The sequence below is a fragment of the Rissa tridactyla genome, chromosome 4 (genome assembly GCF_028500815.1).
Source record: "Rissa tridactyla isolate bRisTri1 chromosome 4, bRisTri1.patW.cur.20221130, whole genome shotgun sequence".
Taxonomy (NCBI): domain Eukaryota; kingdom Metazoa; phylum Chordata; class Aves; order Charadriiformes; family Laridae; genus Rissa; species Rissa tridactyla.
The window spans coordinates 31523980-31538517 of NC_071469.1; the positions used below are offsets into that span (position 1 = coordinate 31523980).

At 40.1% G+C, this 14538-nt stretch overlaps 1 protein-coding gene across 13 annotated transcripts in view; it reads left to right on the forward strand.

The window, feature by feature from the left end:
* RALGAPA1 (Ral GTPase activating protein catalytic subunit alpha 1) overlaps positions 1–14538 on the forward strand; it is a 134441-nt gene extending 119903 nt beyond the window's left edge. For 7 of the 13 annotated variants that reach the window (XM_054201024.1, XM_054201027.1, XM_054201031.1 and 4 more), the window contains 2 exons: positions 4859–4983; positions 13565–14538. In XM_054201024.1, coding sequence (XP_054056999.1) covers positions 4859–4983; positions 13565–13719 — 280 coding nt within the window. In that variant the 3' untranslated portion in view covers positions 13720–14538. Of the gene's footprint in view, positions 1–4858; positions 4984–5633; positions 7326–11845; positions 11961–13564 lie in introns of all 13 variants that reach the window. The other 6 variants (XR_008466364.1, XR_008466365.1, XR_008466366.1 and 3 more) reach the window with 6 other exon arrangements.

Below are 14538 nucleotides of genomic sequence, written 5' to 3' on the forward strand. Positions count from 1 at the left end.
AGTATGGGATTTTGTGGAGATTGCATGGTTAAAATTACAGGAAAGGAAAAACAAAGACTAAACAACTGGAGATGTGGGGAAACGTAGCAAAGAGATTTCCTCACCAAATTGAATGATGACAAAGCCACGGATAAAAAAAAAAAAGGCAATATGAGGGAATTGTTTTGGATATAAAGGAAAAAGATTATGATGGTGGATGAAGATGCAAGAAGGAGAGCTGTTTTGCTTGTATTATTGTGGCACACACATATCTTTAGCATAGACCCCAGTCTCATTATCCTGAGGTGGAGTACAGCACAAGGCAGATGTTGTTTGTCCCCTAGAAGTAAAAAAGCCAAGTATAAAACTGAAGACAACGAATGAAGGCAGATAACAATAGTGAAACAATAGTAGATGGTATGAATAGTTGTGTGACCTACACAGCAATGGACTTAAGTCTTCCAAGGTATTTTCTTTGTTTCTTTTTAGATAAGCACTGTAACAAAGTGTGGGAGAGTTTGAGGGGGAATTGTTTTGTGGATGCTTACGGAGACCCGATGCTAGGCGTAAGAAGCCATGTGGAAGAAAGCACAAAAGTACCTGTCTGAAAATGTCAACGTGAGTGTGGCTGCCTGTGTGAACTGACTGGAGGTGAGAGTAGTTTTGATAAAATTGATGAAATAGGTATGGACTATGAAGTTAAAGAAAGTAGCCTGCCTGTGTGCTAGGGAGCGGCAGACTGATGGTGGTATCTGAAGAGAATGCCCCATCCTAGCAGTACGTTCAGAAAGCGGGCTCTGCAATGCTTGGAGTAGATATAAGGAGGAATAAAATTCATTTGCTGAGGTCAGAGAAAAAGATAGGGCAGTAACTGAGGTGTGAAGTAAGAGCCTGGATAATTTATTTGTGTAGATGGCTAAAAAAAGTTTTGGGTTAGATCATGTAAAAAGCATCTGCAAGATGTAGATGTATTTGGCCATAGGAACCTAAGCAGAGCTTGAGTTAGAAAAGAAAGTGATCCCGTCAACAGTGACGGAGAGCTGTTAGGTGAAGACATGGGATGTGGTTTTTCAGACAGATCAATTGTAAGTAGGTGATCTGACAGCCAGGATTTCAGTGCTTGTTCCCAAGTGCAAATCAAGAGGTCTAAAAAAATTGCATGCTTACAGTAATAATGGAAAGTAGAGTATTTTCAGTATTAATAGGAATAATTGCAGATTAAGAGAATAAGTAAAATGGATTGTAATGCAAATGAAATTTTAGCTGCAATGACTGCAACCTGAGTGACCTGTAAAGGTACAATACCTGATTTTTTTCTTGTATTTATTGTATTTTTCAGAAAAAATATCTTCTGAAAAAGTATAATTAAGTTATTAGGTTTTTCATTATGCTTTTTGCAAATTACATATCTTCAAGTTTTTAGCTGACAGATTTGGGTGACTGCCTGTATAATTAATGTGTATGTTACCTTTTTATCTGTTCTCTTTTGTTCCAGTTAGCACCTTCTTCAGAAGCAGAAAGCTCACAACACTGTTGTTTAAGTGTTTAGTCACTCTCTGTGCCAGAGTCTTTCTCCATTGGTTTATCTGTGCATCCTTCCCATTCCATCTTAATTGCTGATGCCAGTGGCAACATCCACTCACAGTAAGAATACAGCTTGCATTGCCCTATTATTACTAGCCATTGAGTTTGTATGTGCCACTCAATTTGTAGGTGCTAATAACTCTTCCCTAGAGAGCAGTGTTTTAAAGAAATAAATGTCTAGCCTATTAGAAGTAATGTAGAAATTAACTACCGTGGGTTTATGGTCACTTGCAGATAGTTTCATTCAAGCACAGCATAGAACTAGATTATCTCAGCCACAAAAGCATACAAATACAGAGTTTTAAAATACTAGAATGTTCTCGAAGTATAGGTGAATAGAAGATAAAAGTATTAGAAGCTCAGCTGCTCAGTCTCTAATACAGAAGAGGGGTTCTGAGGAGAGCGTGTCATTTCTTAGTGCAGAATACACCAAGCTTTGGACTTGGTGTTTGCATCAGATTTTTGTTTTGTTTTTAAGCGGTGTTCTGTTTTTAACAAGCTGCAGATGGTTTTTTGGATTGTTAGGACGAATGGCAACCTGGCTAGCTGAATTATTTTTCTCTGGGTGTACTAAGCGTGCATTTGAATTAGACTTCTAGAACTGATATAAGCACGTCCTCTCCGCTGTGTAATGAAAACATCATTATCTTCCTCAGTCAGCATCTGTGTCGAGACTTCTTTATTTGGTTAGGAGATAGGCACCTAGATTGGAGAATGGGAATGTCCTTGTCACGTTCAAAACAGTAACTTTCCTTCATTTTAGTCTTATTCTTGTATAAGCTTTGGATATAATAGGATAAACTAAAAGGTTTCATTTAGAGACCTCTGAAAGTATAGCATTTTAAAAGCAGGTAGGTGTCTCCACCCTACTTTTTCATGAAACATTTTACCCATTCAAGCAGACTTTTAAAAACAGCTTGTTTTGATAGCAGCCTGTTCTCCTGTGGGCCTTCAGCCTTTGCTTCCTGGCAGCACCTTTGGTGCGAAAAGAGAGTGATCAATTGGGAGACTATCAGTGCCAGCATGCATAGAGTGATAAGTTAACACACCACTGGGAATTTCTAGGGCCCACCAAGATACTTCACTTCTAATGTGCTAACAAGCTCATTTTTCTACCTCTTGCCTCTTCAGTTATTTTTTTTTCTCAGAAGAGCTTAGAAGTTGAGTGCATCAGGCATAATGAAAAGCTCTGTAGGAGGGAGAAGCAATAACCCCATTTTTCCCTTTTCAGCCAAATAGAAAATTAGTTTCTGGTAATACACAAAGGCCAGTATTTTTTGTGCAAGGGGCACTGCTGTGAATCAAAGGACTCTATTAACTGCAGAAAATTCAGCAGCTGTGAATCTCCCCCAATGAAAAAAGTGCTTTTCAACAAGTTGTGAGATATGTAGTATTATTTAGACTTCAACCATCAGTTTCATCCTCTACCACTTATACATAGCCTCTTAAAAACTGTGCTATATTACTCTCCTCTGTTAAGGCTCAATACTGTGTTTATCCCCCAACCTAAGAACCATTACAATGGGAGATTTTTATATTTTCTCTTGTCCCCGTGCTTCTATTATAGCTTTTCCGTCTGGAGAGTTCTGCTGAGAATTTGGAACATGGATTTTGGAGGGAGAATTGTTTCCCAGTTTCGCTGTGTAGCCAAGTTGTGGTCTAAGGAAGTACAATGAAGATCAGTTTATTCACTAGAAGTTGTTTTCAGATACTATAATCACTATATGTTTTTTTCATATTTAGATATAAGGCAAAATCTACTGTAAATATTGTACAGAAAGCAACTGCAAAAAGGTTTCATAGAAAAAGCTCCGTAATTGTTGAAGTATAGTTTTAAAAGCTAAGATGAAGGGTGTTGTTTCCAGCTGTAATTTGGGGCTGAGAATTTTATTGCTTGTCATAACTGAAAGTAGCATCATTATTTATTTATTATGCTAGCACATGTTATTAAAAATGCTTATCACTTGTAATGCAGTTTTTATGTTTAGATTGCTAAAAATGTGTGCAAGAATAGCATTATCCCCCTTTCACAGATGGTGAAATTAAGTCAGAAAGGTGATTTCCTCACTGCCCCTGCCCTCCCCAAAAAGAGCAGCAGACTTGAAATCAGAACCGAGAACCTTCAAGAAACTGTTTCTGAGTACATTCCTCCACAGCATCCTGACTTGTTTGGGGGTTTTTTTTAGGAAAAGAAAACAGAACTATGTAAGAAGAAAATTATCTCCCTGTCTGCAAATAAAATACGGAAAAAAAAGTGTGCAGAAGTGTAAATGCCAGGAAAAATTTCTGATCACTCTATGGTTCTATAAGATAACTGGAGAAGGTCTCCCCTCATTCAATGTATTGAGTGCAGCTGGAGGAGTTTGGAAGTTGTGAGAGAAAAGGTTAACCGATTTCTCAGTTCAGGAACTATGCGGCATGAAGTCAGCATGGTAGTTTTTCTTGATAATTGTATGTTGCTGCCTGCTGCTCTACATTTTGACAGCCATTTCCATAGTTGCTTTCATGAACAGCAGAAATACTCTCTCTTTTTCTCGCTCTCTCTGTGCTAACAGCACAATCAGGCCTGCTGGAACAAGAAGCCTGGAGAGGGTTCTTCAAAAGCAACAACACTTCAAGATACCGGGCTCTTGTCAATAATATCAGAGAGGGAGAACACAGGGAAAAGGAAGAAGTACAGTATTTTGCTGTCAGTGCCCTGCCGACACCCTGTTAGCCAGTATTTAAGGGTCCTGCGGATTCTTTGCAAATATTCTTGCTTGTTTTAACGGCGCAATTGACGAGGTGTTTTTTCCAATACTCAAATTTCGCTATGTATTTATCTTAACTGCGATTGTGTGTGTGTGTATGTAGGGATTATGGAAGCAGCTTGTTATGGAAGAGTGCAAAATCCCTTAGTTTGTTAATGCTAACATTATTTTTCATGCTATACCTCTCAAAAATGGTAACATTTTTATATTTATTTGTGACCAGAGTACAACCAAATCAGTTACTTAAAGGAGAGTATTTAAGTTGCTGGTGTTTGAAAAAAAAAAAATTCACAAAGTTTTGCATCACACGTGAAAAAAAGATAGTTGAACCATAAAGTTTACATTAATCGTGTTTATCTTACAGTTAATGTTACTTCAGTGCATCAGATGATATCATAGTTACGTAAAGAATTAAAAATAAGTCTGTACAATCACTGAATTACGTGATATGTATTTAACAAAACCAATAATTTTTAATTACTACACTGATATTTAGCAGCTCTAGTACATGATATAAATTGCTCCTTAACTCTTGGCTAAACCAGTTACGAAGAGAGAGCACGATACCTGCAAACAATTGTTCAACATCATCTAGAGCCTACAACTTTTGAGGATTTTGCTGCTCAGGTTTTCTGTCCAGCACCTTACCACCATTTGCCCTCAGAGACAGGTAAGAATTACAGTAAAGGAACTGTTTTTGTACAATCTTATTTGAAATGCAGTATCCTTACTTATAAAGACTAAAAGTTCAGACCTTGGCACATCGTTAAGAAGTACCATTACTCTGAAAGACTGTATGTACGTATTTGAGAACCTAGGCAAAGTTGCTTTTAAATCTTTATTCTGTTGCCCGGCATCGTGAGCCAGTGCCTGGCATTAAGATTTGGCTAGCTGCTTTAATATAGCAACCAGACGCTGCATTTTTACAGTAAATTTTACCGTGTTCCCCTGTATAAAGTCTCTGTGGAAGCGTTGGTTCTCCTTCCTCCAGGCTGGTTCAGGTAGATCCGTTCTTTAATCTAAGTACACCTTCCCTATAAGAAAGTTTCAAGGCTTGCTACATTTTTAGAACGTAAAGTTTTAAATTGCAAATCTGAGAGCCTTGCAATCATCAATTTTGTTTCCAGGTTATTAGATGCAAAGCTGGTTTTAAGGTCACTTTTGTTTTCCAGTAAAATACCTGTTTTATAAGAGGATACTGCATTTTCAGTTACTAATGAGAAAATCGGTAAAAGAAAATGAGTAACTCAAGGCCTTCCTGTTCTGAAATTTCTTGAACTCCTTATGATTATTTCATTATTTTATTTCCCCTCTTTTTAGATCATTAAATATCAGTTCTGTTTATCTGAAGGTAAGACAAAGTGTCCAAAAAACCCCTTTGTTCCTCTTACTTTTACTAGAGCACTAAGCTTGTAACCAAATTGTATGCAAACTTTCCCTGTTGCCCTTGTTCACACTAAAAAGAATTTCACACTGATTGAGAAATGACCACTACATCTTCTTAAAGTTTTAGTCTTTTACTAACCTCAGGTCTGCATGAAGCACTAACACTGGTTCTGGGATTAAGGTAACTAATGGTAGAGACAGTTGTTGAATGAGTAACACTTTATTGTGTTGACCTTTGTTTCTCAGCATGAACAAGTAGTACTGGATGGCAGTGGTGTGTTTTGTACCCTGTACTGTCTTTCATTGATGTTGTAAGACATTCTGCAGTGATAACATAGGAGAGAAGGAGAAGAAGAATGTGTAACACTTGAAATTCCTTGTTCGGAAACCTTTATTTAATGACGAATAAATCAAAATGCTTCTGTGGAAAATCTAAATAAAATGAATTTTGGAAGAACAAATTCATTTGGCAAGTGGTTATCTCAAAAATTGTTTCTCAATTGCAAAAGTATGCGGAAATAAATTCTGAAATTATAGAAGAGTTGTGATAGGACTACGGAAAGAATGACTTAGAGATGTTAAAACATTGAGACTCCTTCACTTGAAAGTGTAAACCATGAGTAGAAATGAGATGCAGTTTCGAAGTATAACAAGTGGTATAGTTACGCCAGTGCAAATAGTCAAGACCAAAAGGAAACTAAATTAAAAGTAAGTAATTTAAAATTCATTGAATCAGTATAAAAAAAATAGTAACAGAATTTAATGTATGAAAACGTTTGAATAGGGAAAATCCGTAACTAGAAACATTAAAAGCAATAACCAGGGGTACCAGTTCTGGCCACATTTCCTACCTAATGCGCTCAGCAAGTATTCAACACCAGACACTTATACGACACGTATATATTCCATGTTCTAGTGCACGTGTATCAGTTCTGCCTATTCACTTTCGGAAATCTCATTCCAGGCTAAATCATCCTGCCCTCTTCCTCTAGTTCATTCTTTCGGGGTGAAGCAAAGCTGCTTTTTCTATACTAGTTTGGTGCGTTGGAGGACACTGCTCTGCAGTGGCAATTCCTGTATTCCTTTAAAAATTGCCCTAGTCGTACTTCGTGTTCTCTAACGTGACCTGGAAAAAGATTACAATTTTTAGAAACTTGATTTTCGACTTTACCTTTCTATCAAGTGTAATATTTTTTTGCAGGGATCTCATTAATATGAGCTTGCGATGTATTTCACATCTCCATGTGTGTTTGCGTACCACCAAACGTGATGTCCTGTCCTGAGGGACACATTCTTCTGGACCCCGTGCTGTGCACTGCGACTGACCGACACATCAGTGTCAGGAGCAGCCAGGGGCTTCCTAGGATGGACATGCAGCACAGTGTGACCCAGCGGCAGAGTCAAACGACCCTGTCCCCAGACCTGCCTGACTCTCAGCTTTCATTTCAGCCCAGGGACGCCGGGGATGCTCTGGCAGCCCTGCTTGCAGCCTGGGGGCTGACTCCTCTTCCATCCGGGGCTCCAGGGGCTCTGACACTCGGCAGCAGGACAGAGTGTCTGGGGTAGCACCACACCGTCTGCCTCCAAGCTGACTCTGGAGCGCACAAATTCTAAAGCCTGAGGCAGGTATAAATTAACACTGCACTCATCTGCCAAAAAGTTACCCCAGGGCTTGGGGTTAGCCTGGAAACTTCTGGTTTACGGTCGTAGTAAAGGCAGACCTGTTAGCGAGGTGGCAACAGAGCTTCGATGGGCCATGACCCCAGGAAAGATCCCACCCGATGGACTATTAAAAAAAATACATACCCCTATGATTCCAGGGTCCCTACAACAGGCATATTTTTTGAAAAATAGGTGAGGAGCTCTGAATTGTGCCAGGATCGCACACCGGAATGGCACTGGAGTCCTGCCTGGGAATCCACATGCATTCATCACCCCCCAAGGACAAAACCATGCAGGCTCCCTGCCAGACATTTCCATGTCATCTGAAAATTTCTGACCAGCTTCTAAAAATACATCACAATTCTTCTTTTAAAATACAAAATATTTCATTTATGTCTGTTCTTTTTAACAAAAAATAACTGACCAGAAGAGACTAGAAGTTTTCCACATTTCAGACATTATAGACTTCATTCTTTAATTGGATTGTGATCTCCAAGATTACGATTGCTGAATATGTTTAATTTTTATAAAATATTATATACAGTCTCTTGTTCTAAGGAAGATACATAGCAACTGTGAAGCTACTACAGCCCATCACCAAGTGGTATAATTTTGTTGTTGAGATCCTGCTGGCTGGTTTCAGCGTGCCATTTTTTTTGTTTGAGTTATGCTAATCAGAGCAAATAGAGAAGATGCCATTGGGTAACAAACACGCTTTCCTCAGATTGGCATATTTTACCAAAGGCTCAGCCCTCAGCAAAAGCCGTTTCCTTCCTTAGAGTGGTGTGATTGTGGCTGCTGCTGTTTTATCTAGGTACTCAGTTTGCCCTGTCAAAATATCTGGCAAGTTCACTTTCCCATGTTTAAGAACCTGATTTCATGTAGTGGATGTGTACGTTTAAAAAAAAAAAAAAGAGATTTACCTGCGCTTAATCACAGAATATAATTCAGTTCCCTCTGTATTTTTTGCTTTGTGCCGACTCTGTTCAATAGAGTGACACCTGCTATATAGCTATTGAGTAAACCAGATTTCTGTGACACCAGAACAGGTTGAGGGAACTGTCAATGCTAAGCTCAATGATATTGAAGGGCTTATTGACCCCATGATGCTAAGATTCTGAGCTTTAAATTGTACTGATGTCTTGGGTTTGGTTTCTCTCCATCTTCTTTTTTTCTTCCTACTAAAAATAGTACCTCGGTATAGTAAACCTGATAAAGATGAGGCCTCTCTACAGTAGTCGTAGTATTTTCCTTATAATAAAAGCATCATCAGGCTTTTTGATCCCAGCAATCATTCCTTCTATTTTCAAGCCTGTGTTCGGAATAATTCTGCTGCCTCGCTCCTAAAGGAAGTGGGGATGCCAGCTGACAGGCAGGGAAGCAGGAAACGTAGAGGTAACGATACTCCAGCCTTGCAGAAGAGAAACTCCAATTCAGCAGCCTGCAACTTAATCTCTTCTGCTGCTTGTTTGCCGTGTAACTTCGAACTGAGAATCTTTTTTGACCCTGTATTACCCCTTCACACAGGAGAACGATGGAGCTTTTCTCACTGTAGAAGAGTTTCTTGATGATGGTGGTTCAAGTTTGTGATTGGAAGCGAGGTTGAAATACAGAAACGAGGGCCGTATGTCCGGCAGGGCTCGCAAGAATTTCGCATTATCCCTACTCCACTCCAAACTTAGGAATTTATTTTTTTTTTCCACTCCAAATCAGAGCAAAACCTCCAAACTTAACTGAAATTTTCCAAAAATTTCATATTGGAACAACTGAAGCTGAAACTTTTGTTCTCAAATTAACCCCTTGGGTGATGGTAGGCTGGGGATCCTCAGCTCTTTGAGGCAGTAAATTGTGTGGACAGCTAGAGACCCAAACAGGTCAATTTTCTACATTAAATGAAATTGGCCCACTGACAGAAATAGAGTATGATTGTCCAATTAAAAAGCATCCTGTGCGTACACACAAGGGGACAAAATTAAATTTTAATCCTGACATTGCCTAGTTTTTGAATGTTTGACGTCACAACTTTATTTTCTTGTGACAACATTTTCCTTGTGTAATTCCTTCCATTTTTGTTTTGAGGCATAGGGCAAAAGAGGAAGTTTCTGTAATAGCGATTGACAGCCACGTGATTCATAAGCAAAACTGTAACCTCTAGATGCACCACCAGCTCCTGCAGACTGAGATAGGGCAATAATTGGTAGTAATGGTAAAACTGCCTTTGTCTCAATCTCCACTAGTGGAAAGACTGGGAATTTTGCCGGTGGGTTTCACAGATACTAGTTGACAGAGAGGAACAATACGTTTCCAGCCAGGTTCTGAAGAGCATTCTTCACAGGACGTGGGCTCTGCTGCTCTTTTGACATAAACTGTGTTGTTTCTCATGGCTGTCTCTTGGTTCTTTCTCCCCTACCCAGTTCCAGTCTCATTGGTCTTTAGGCCACTCACTGTCTCTTCCTCACCTTCTCCTCTTGCTTTGCAGCTGCTTTTGCAGTCTTTCTCTCTGCATCCGCTTCTCACTTTGTTTCCTCATTTCCCAAAATTAGCAAGAGACTTAATTCCTTGACTCTAGCAAAGCTCTGCTGAGCATGACGGACAACTTGGCTGGGTTTGGATGGAATTTGTAAGAGTTGCAAAGGGCACAAGCTGTACAAAAATGATTGCCCTCTTCCCTGGAGGTCAGGCGGGGAAGGTGAAGTACCTTAAAAGACCGTCAAAATTTACCAACGTGCACAAATGATATTTTCCTCTGTGGTCCTTCTCAGAGGTGGCACTCAGGAAAACGTTGATCCAGGCAGCAAGGTGTGATAAAGGTAGACATACTGAGAGTAGTCTTACCATGCGGCACCCTGTCTGAAACGTCAGCACCCTGTCAGGCTTCTGCTCGGTGAATTTTTCACCTCTTTGAAAGTCAGAACTGACGAGCAAGATGAGTCATGCCAGCGCCTGCGTTACGGTCCCTCCACCTCACCTCACTTCTACCTCCGCCTGTGTGCAGTTGGGATTCCTCTTTGCATCTAAATAGTTAATTTCTGAGTCAACTAACCAACATACTATTGTCAGAAGATCATAAAATTTTCAAATGGAGTGTGAAAATGTCGCATTTCAACTTTGTTGATCCACCCCCTTGTTCAGAAGCGATTGAAACGGCTTTACATTATGGCCCCAAAATATCATAGCTCATCAGGCTATGATATTTGTCATTTGTCAAGCCTAAGAGATGAAAAATATGGATCACTTCCTGACATTTTTCAACCTCTTAAAAACCCTAACACATCTGTTTTATTGATTTTATGGAACTTTCTGGTTGTAGGTCAATTGTTAATAAAACCTTCTTATTTAACCCTATTTTTAGATTTTGGATGACTAAATATTTCATTGCGTAGAGAGATAAAGATAATAACATTTTACACTGAGGATTTTAAAACTGTGGAGGGGAAACGAAACCTGCAAAATTTCTATATACCACATTTAATATCCACGTGTGTGTATGTGCGTATGTATGTATATATTGATATATAGCCTTATCTAAAATCCAAAGAATTTGAGTTACTAATCAGCCGGTTGATTGCTGTCAGACTTTAAAATATATTTTAAGTGCCATTATTCTTCACTTTTCTGGTGTAATATGTTCAGATGTGAATATCACTTTACATGACTTCTGTTCTTCAATAGCTCTAAGTCAGTTTCCTAAAAAAAAAAAAAAAAAAAAAGCCGGGGCGGGGGGAGGAACTGCACGTGAATCTGTGCTTTTGTCTGCAGGAATTGGAGACAAAATTTTAAGATAGGACTAGAATAATACCTTAATTGAAATAATGGGGTGTTTTAATGTTTTCTTTATCCAACCTGTGACAAAATTTCACACTAGAGTTTGGCACTTCGATGCAGACTAACTAGCTTAAATACTCCATTTTTTTTTTCTTCTTTACGTGATTTCAGGAGTCTCATGTTGCGACTGGCTATAATTTTAGCATACTTAATACTGTGAGACAACTGGGGAGCAGAAGCCATATATCAAGTTGCCATTTGTTTTTCCCTCTCGATTGTGTGTATGTGTGTGACTATTGAACTGTTTTCACAGACTCTAAACGAGCGTTTCAGACAATGTTTAGGATGTATCTCAGTTGCTGTGAATAAGGTTGCTGGATCTCTATAATGTTATAGAATTCTTTTCTTTCTCTCTCTCTTCCTTTTTTTTTTTCTTGTAATGCTTAGTTGGTAAGTATGACGCCGGATTTCAGAGCTGTTGCTTCATTGCGCATAACTAACTCATCACTCTCTTTAACCTGTAGCATGAGCAGCAATTGCATAATGAAATTCGAAATTCCGTTTTCTGTGCTCATCTGTTAATACCCTTCAATCTCTGCGATTCGTGTCTCATGTCTCACACCTGTTATCTTTTATCTTTTCTTCCCCTCCCTCCCCCCCTCCCCTTCCTCACTTCTTTCCACTCCTCCTTCCTCATCACTTCTTCATTCTCAACAAAGAAAGAAATGCTGTGATATTTCTTCTCCTTCCAAAACCTCCACTAGAAAGCATTGGCCACATCAAGGTAAAGGGCAAAGGCTTGAAACGGAAGGTCTTTCACGCTAGCTGTGAATGGTATGCTGTGCAAAACAACAACGGTTATTTTCTGTTCTCTAACTTCCACCATTTGAAATGCTTTAATTCCTTGTAAAATTAGAACAAGATAGAATTTCAGAAAATGAGAGTGCATGTTTCCCTGCCTGCCTTTTTCTGTAAGGCACAGTCAGTCGGGCATTATCATGCTTTCCCAGATTGTTTGGCAATGAAGTACCTGGTTCATGAACAGAATTACTGTCACCAGCTGGGGAACAAATAACAGCCCTTTCTCCTCCCTGTCACTTTGATGGGTCGTGTCAGTTTGGAAAAGATAGAAAGCACCGTGCCGTCTCTCTGGAGCAGGCAGGTGATGGACCAGGCGAGGAGGACGGCCAGGTCGCTAAATCGCTGAGGTTTATGACAATATGTTTTAAATGTACTCGTAGAGTTCTTACCTGATGACCTCATTTTATTTTAGAGGAGTCTTTAAAAAAAAAAAAAAAAAAAAATCATGATCAGTTTGGAATGTTCTTTGCACCCCTTATATATAAAATGTATACTGAGGGAGAGAGATCTTCAGTTCTGATTATTGCATCATTATCTTAAAGAATTGCCAGTAATAGCATGATGTGGAAGAAATAGCAAGTGATATTCTGGCTTACTGGAGTCAGCAGGGGTTTCCCCATTGGCTTCTGCAGGACTAAGCTTCTGTCCGTAATTTCTACGGGTCAGAAGCGATCAGTGGCGACAGAGGTAATTGAGTTCAATCGGGCTGTCAGGCTCTGTAAACGGCTAATTAAAATGCAGTTTAGTTCTGTGGCTGGGAGTTCATAGTGTTAATTTTCCGTAACATGGGAAGGAGAACGTAATTTTAACTCATATTTTCTCCTTTTCCTTTTGTATCTCTGTGGAAGAAGATTTGGAGACGGGCCCTTAGTAAGGGGAGAGCCTTGTCCTCTCGCGGTGAGGACTCTGGGCCCACTGAGGCATCGCTCTGGGCACTGGGCTAATGAACTACATACCGCTATCTCAAATTCATCTTGTTCCTTTTACAAAGAAACGTTAACGTATGGTGCATCCAGTTAGTATGATCTGTTCAAGCTTCTGCCTTGCGGGCCCTGTAGGAATTTGCCTTTTGAAGCACCGACTAAAGTTGGGATGGGAGAAGATGTTTTTACTCTCCCTGTTGGCCCCCGATTCACTCCACCTCTTCAGCTGCATTCCTAGAGCTCCCTTCATGCGCAACGAGCTGTTAACCTTCATGTTCTCATTAAAGACCGGTTTCTTCTGGGTTGTGGTTTGAATAACGACTCCCCATCCCCGTGAGGGAAGTGGAGCTGCTTGTTCTCCCGGTTAGCGGGAGAAGGTCGCCCACTTCAGTGCTGCCTCAGTTGCCGAGGGCCAAGGGGGTTCTGCAGTCCCATAGCTCAGTGGTTTCTGGCATCATCTTTTCTCTAGAGGTGGGTTTGTGGCAGCTGCTAGCTCCATGTGCAGTACCGTCACCCACAGCTGGTAAAGGGCTAGGAGATGCTGTGGGAGTGAGAGCAGCACTGAAATTCCTCTCTGCCCCTTGTCAATAGATTCCCTCGCTGCGAGCGCGGGAGGCTGGCACTGACCCGTCTGGTTCTTGCTGTCCTCTGCAGGCTTCTGCCCAGAGACTCAGCCGGGAGAAACTCCAGCAGCAGCAACAGCACAGGTGGATGGAACAGACTTAGCCTCTCCAATGTCTCCTCGGACTAGCAAGAGCCGCATGTCCATGAAGCTGCGCCGCTCCTCTGGCTCGGCCAACAAGTCCTAAGTGGTGCGACGCCCGCAGCTTTCTGGTGAACGGCCATCGGCCACCCTTCCCGCAGCCACTCACCGCTTCCCATTAAAGGATAATGTCTCTAATGTGTGTGTGCCCCTTCCCTGCCTACCCCTGTTCTGTATGTTTATTTTAAACAGTGACACTGGAATTTTACTTTAATATTTTAGATTTTGGTTTTTTTATCAAACTCTGGGCTGCCTTTTTTTTTTCTTTTTTCTTTTTTTTTTTTTCAGTGCAGTTTGTCCTCTGCATCTTTTACCTTCCTGGATGATTACAACATCTTAACAGTAGTCATTTTTTAACTCTGGTTGATCTTGAGTCATATGGAATTGGAGACTGCGGTTTGGTTACACTATATTTATTTTGCCCCATTGCAATTTTCTCTGTAACAAAGAAAGAAATATGTACAACTTGAAAATGAATGTACAATTTTAAATTGAAGTTGCATTTGTAAAGTCTTTGTCCGATGTCACAATGTTAATGCACAGGACGTGTACAGATTATTTATGTTAAGAATAAAATAGTTCAACGGCCTTTCAAGCATTAGAGAGTCCAAACGAAGTAACTTGCTCGTAGCACCAGCTCTTCCTTCACAAAGCAACATATCGTTTCATAACTGTGCAGGTGATGCCAGGAAAAAAAGCCAACAACAAACAAACACTGCTGAAATTCTACTTATGCTTGGCTTCCAAATATTTTTATAATGTTTTCTTTTCCAAGTGGTATCAATGGTAAATGCCATCGAGTTTCATGGGTTTTAGCCTTTATCACGGGGCTGTTGGGTATAAATGTATATTCTTGTTTCTTACA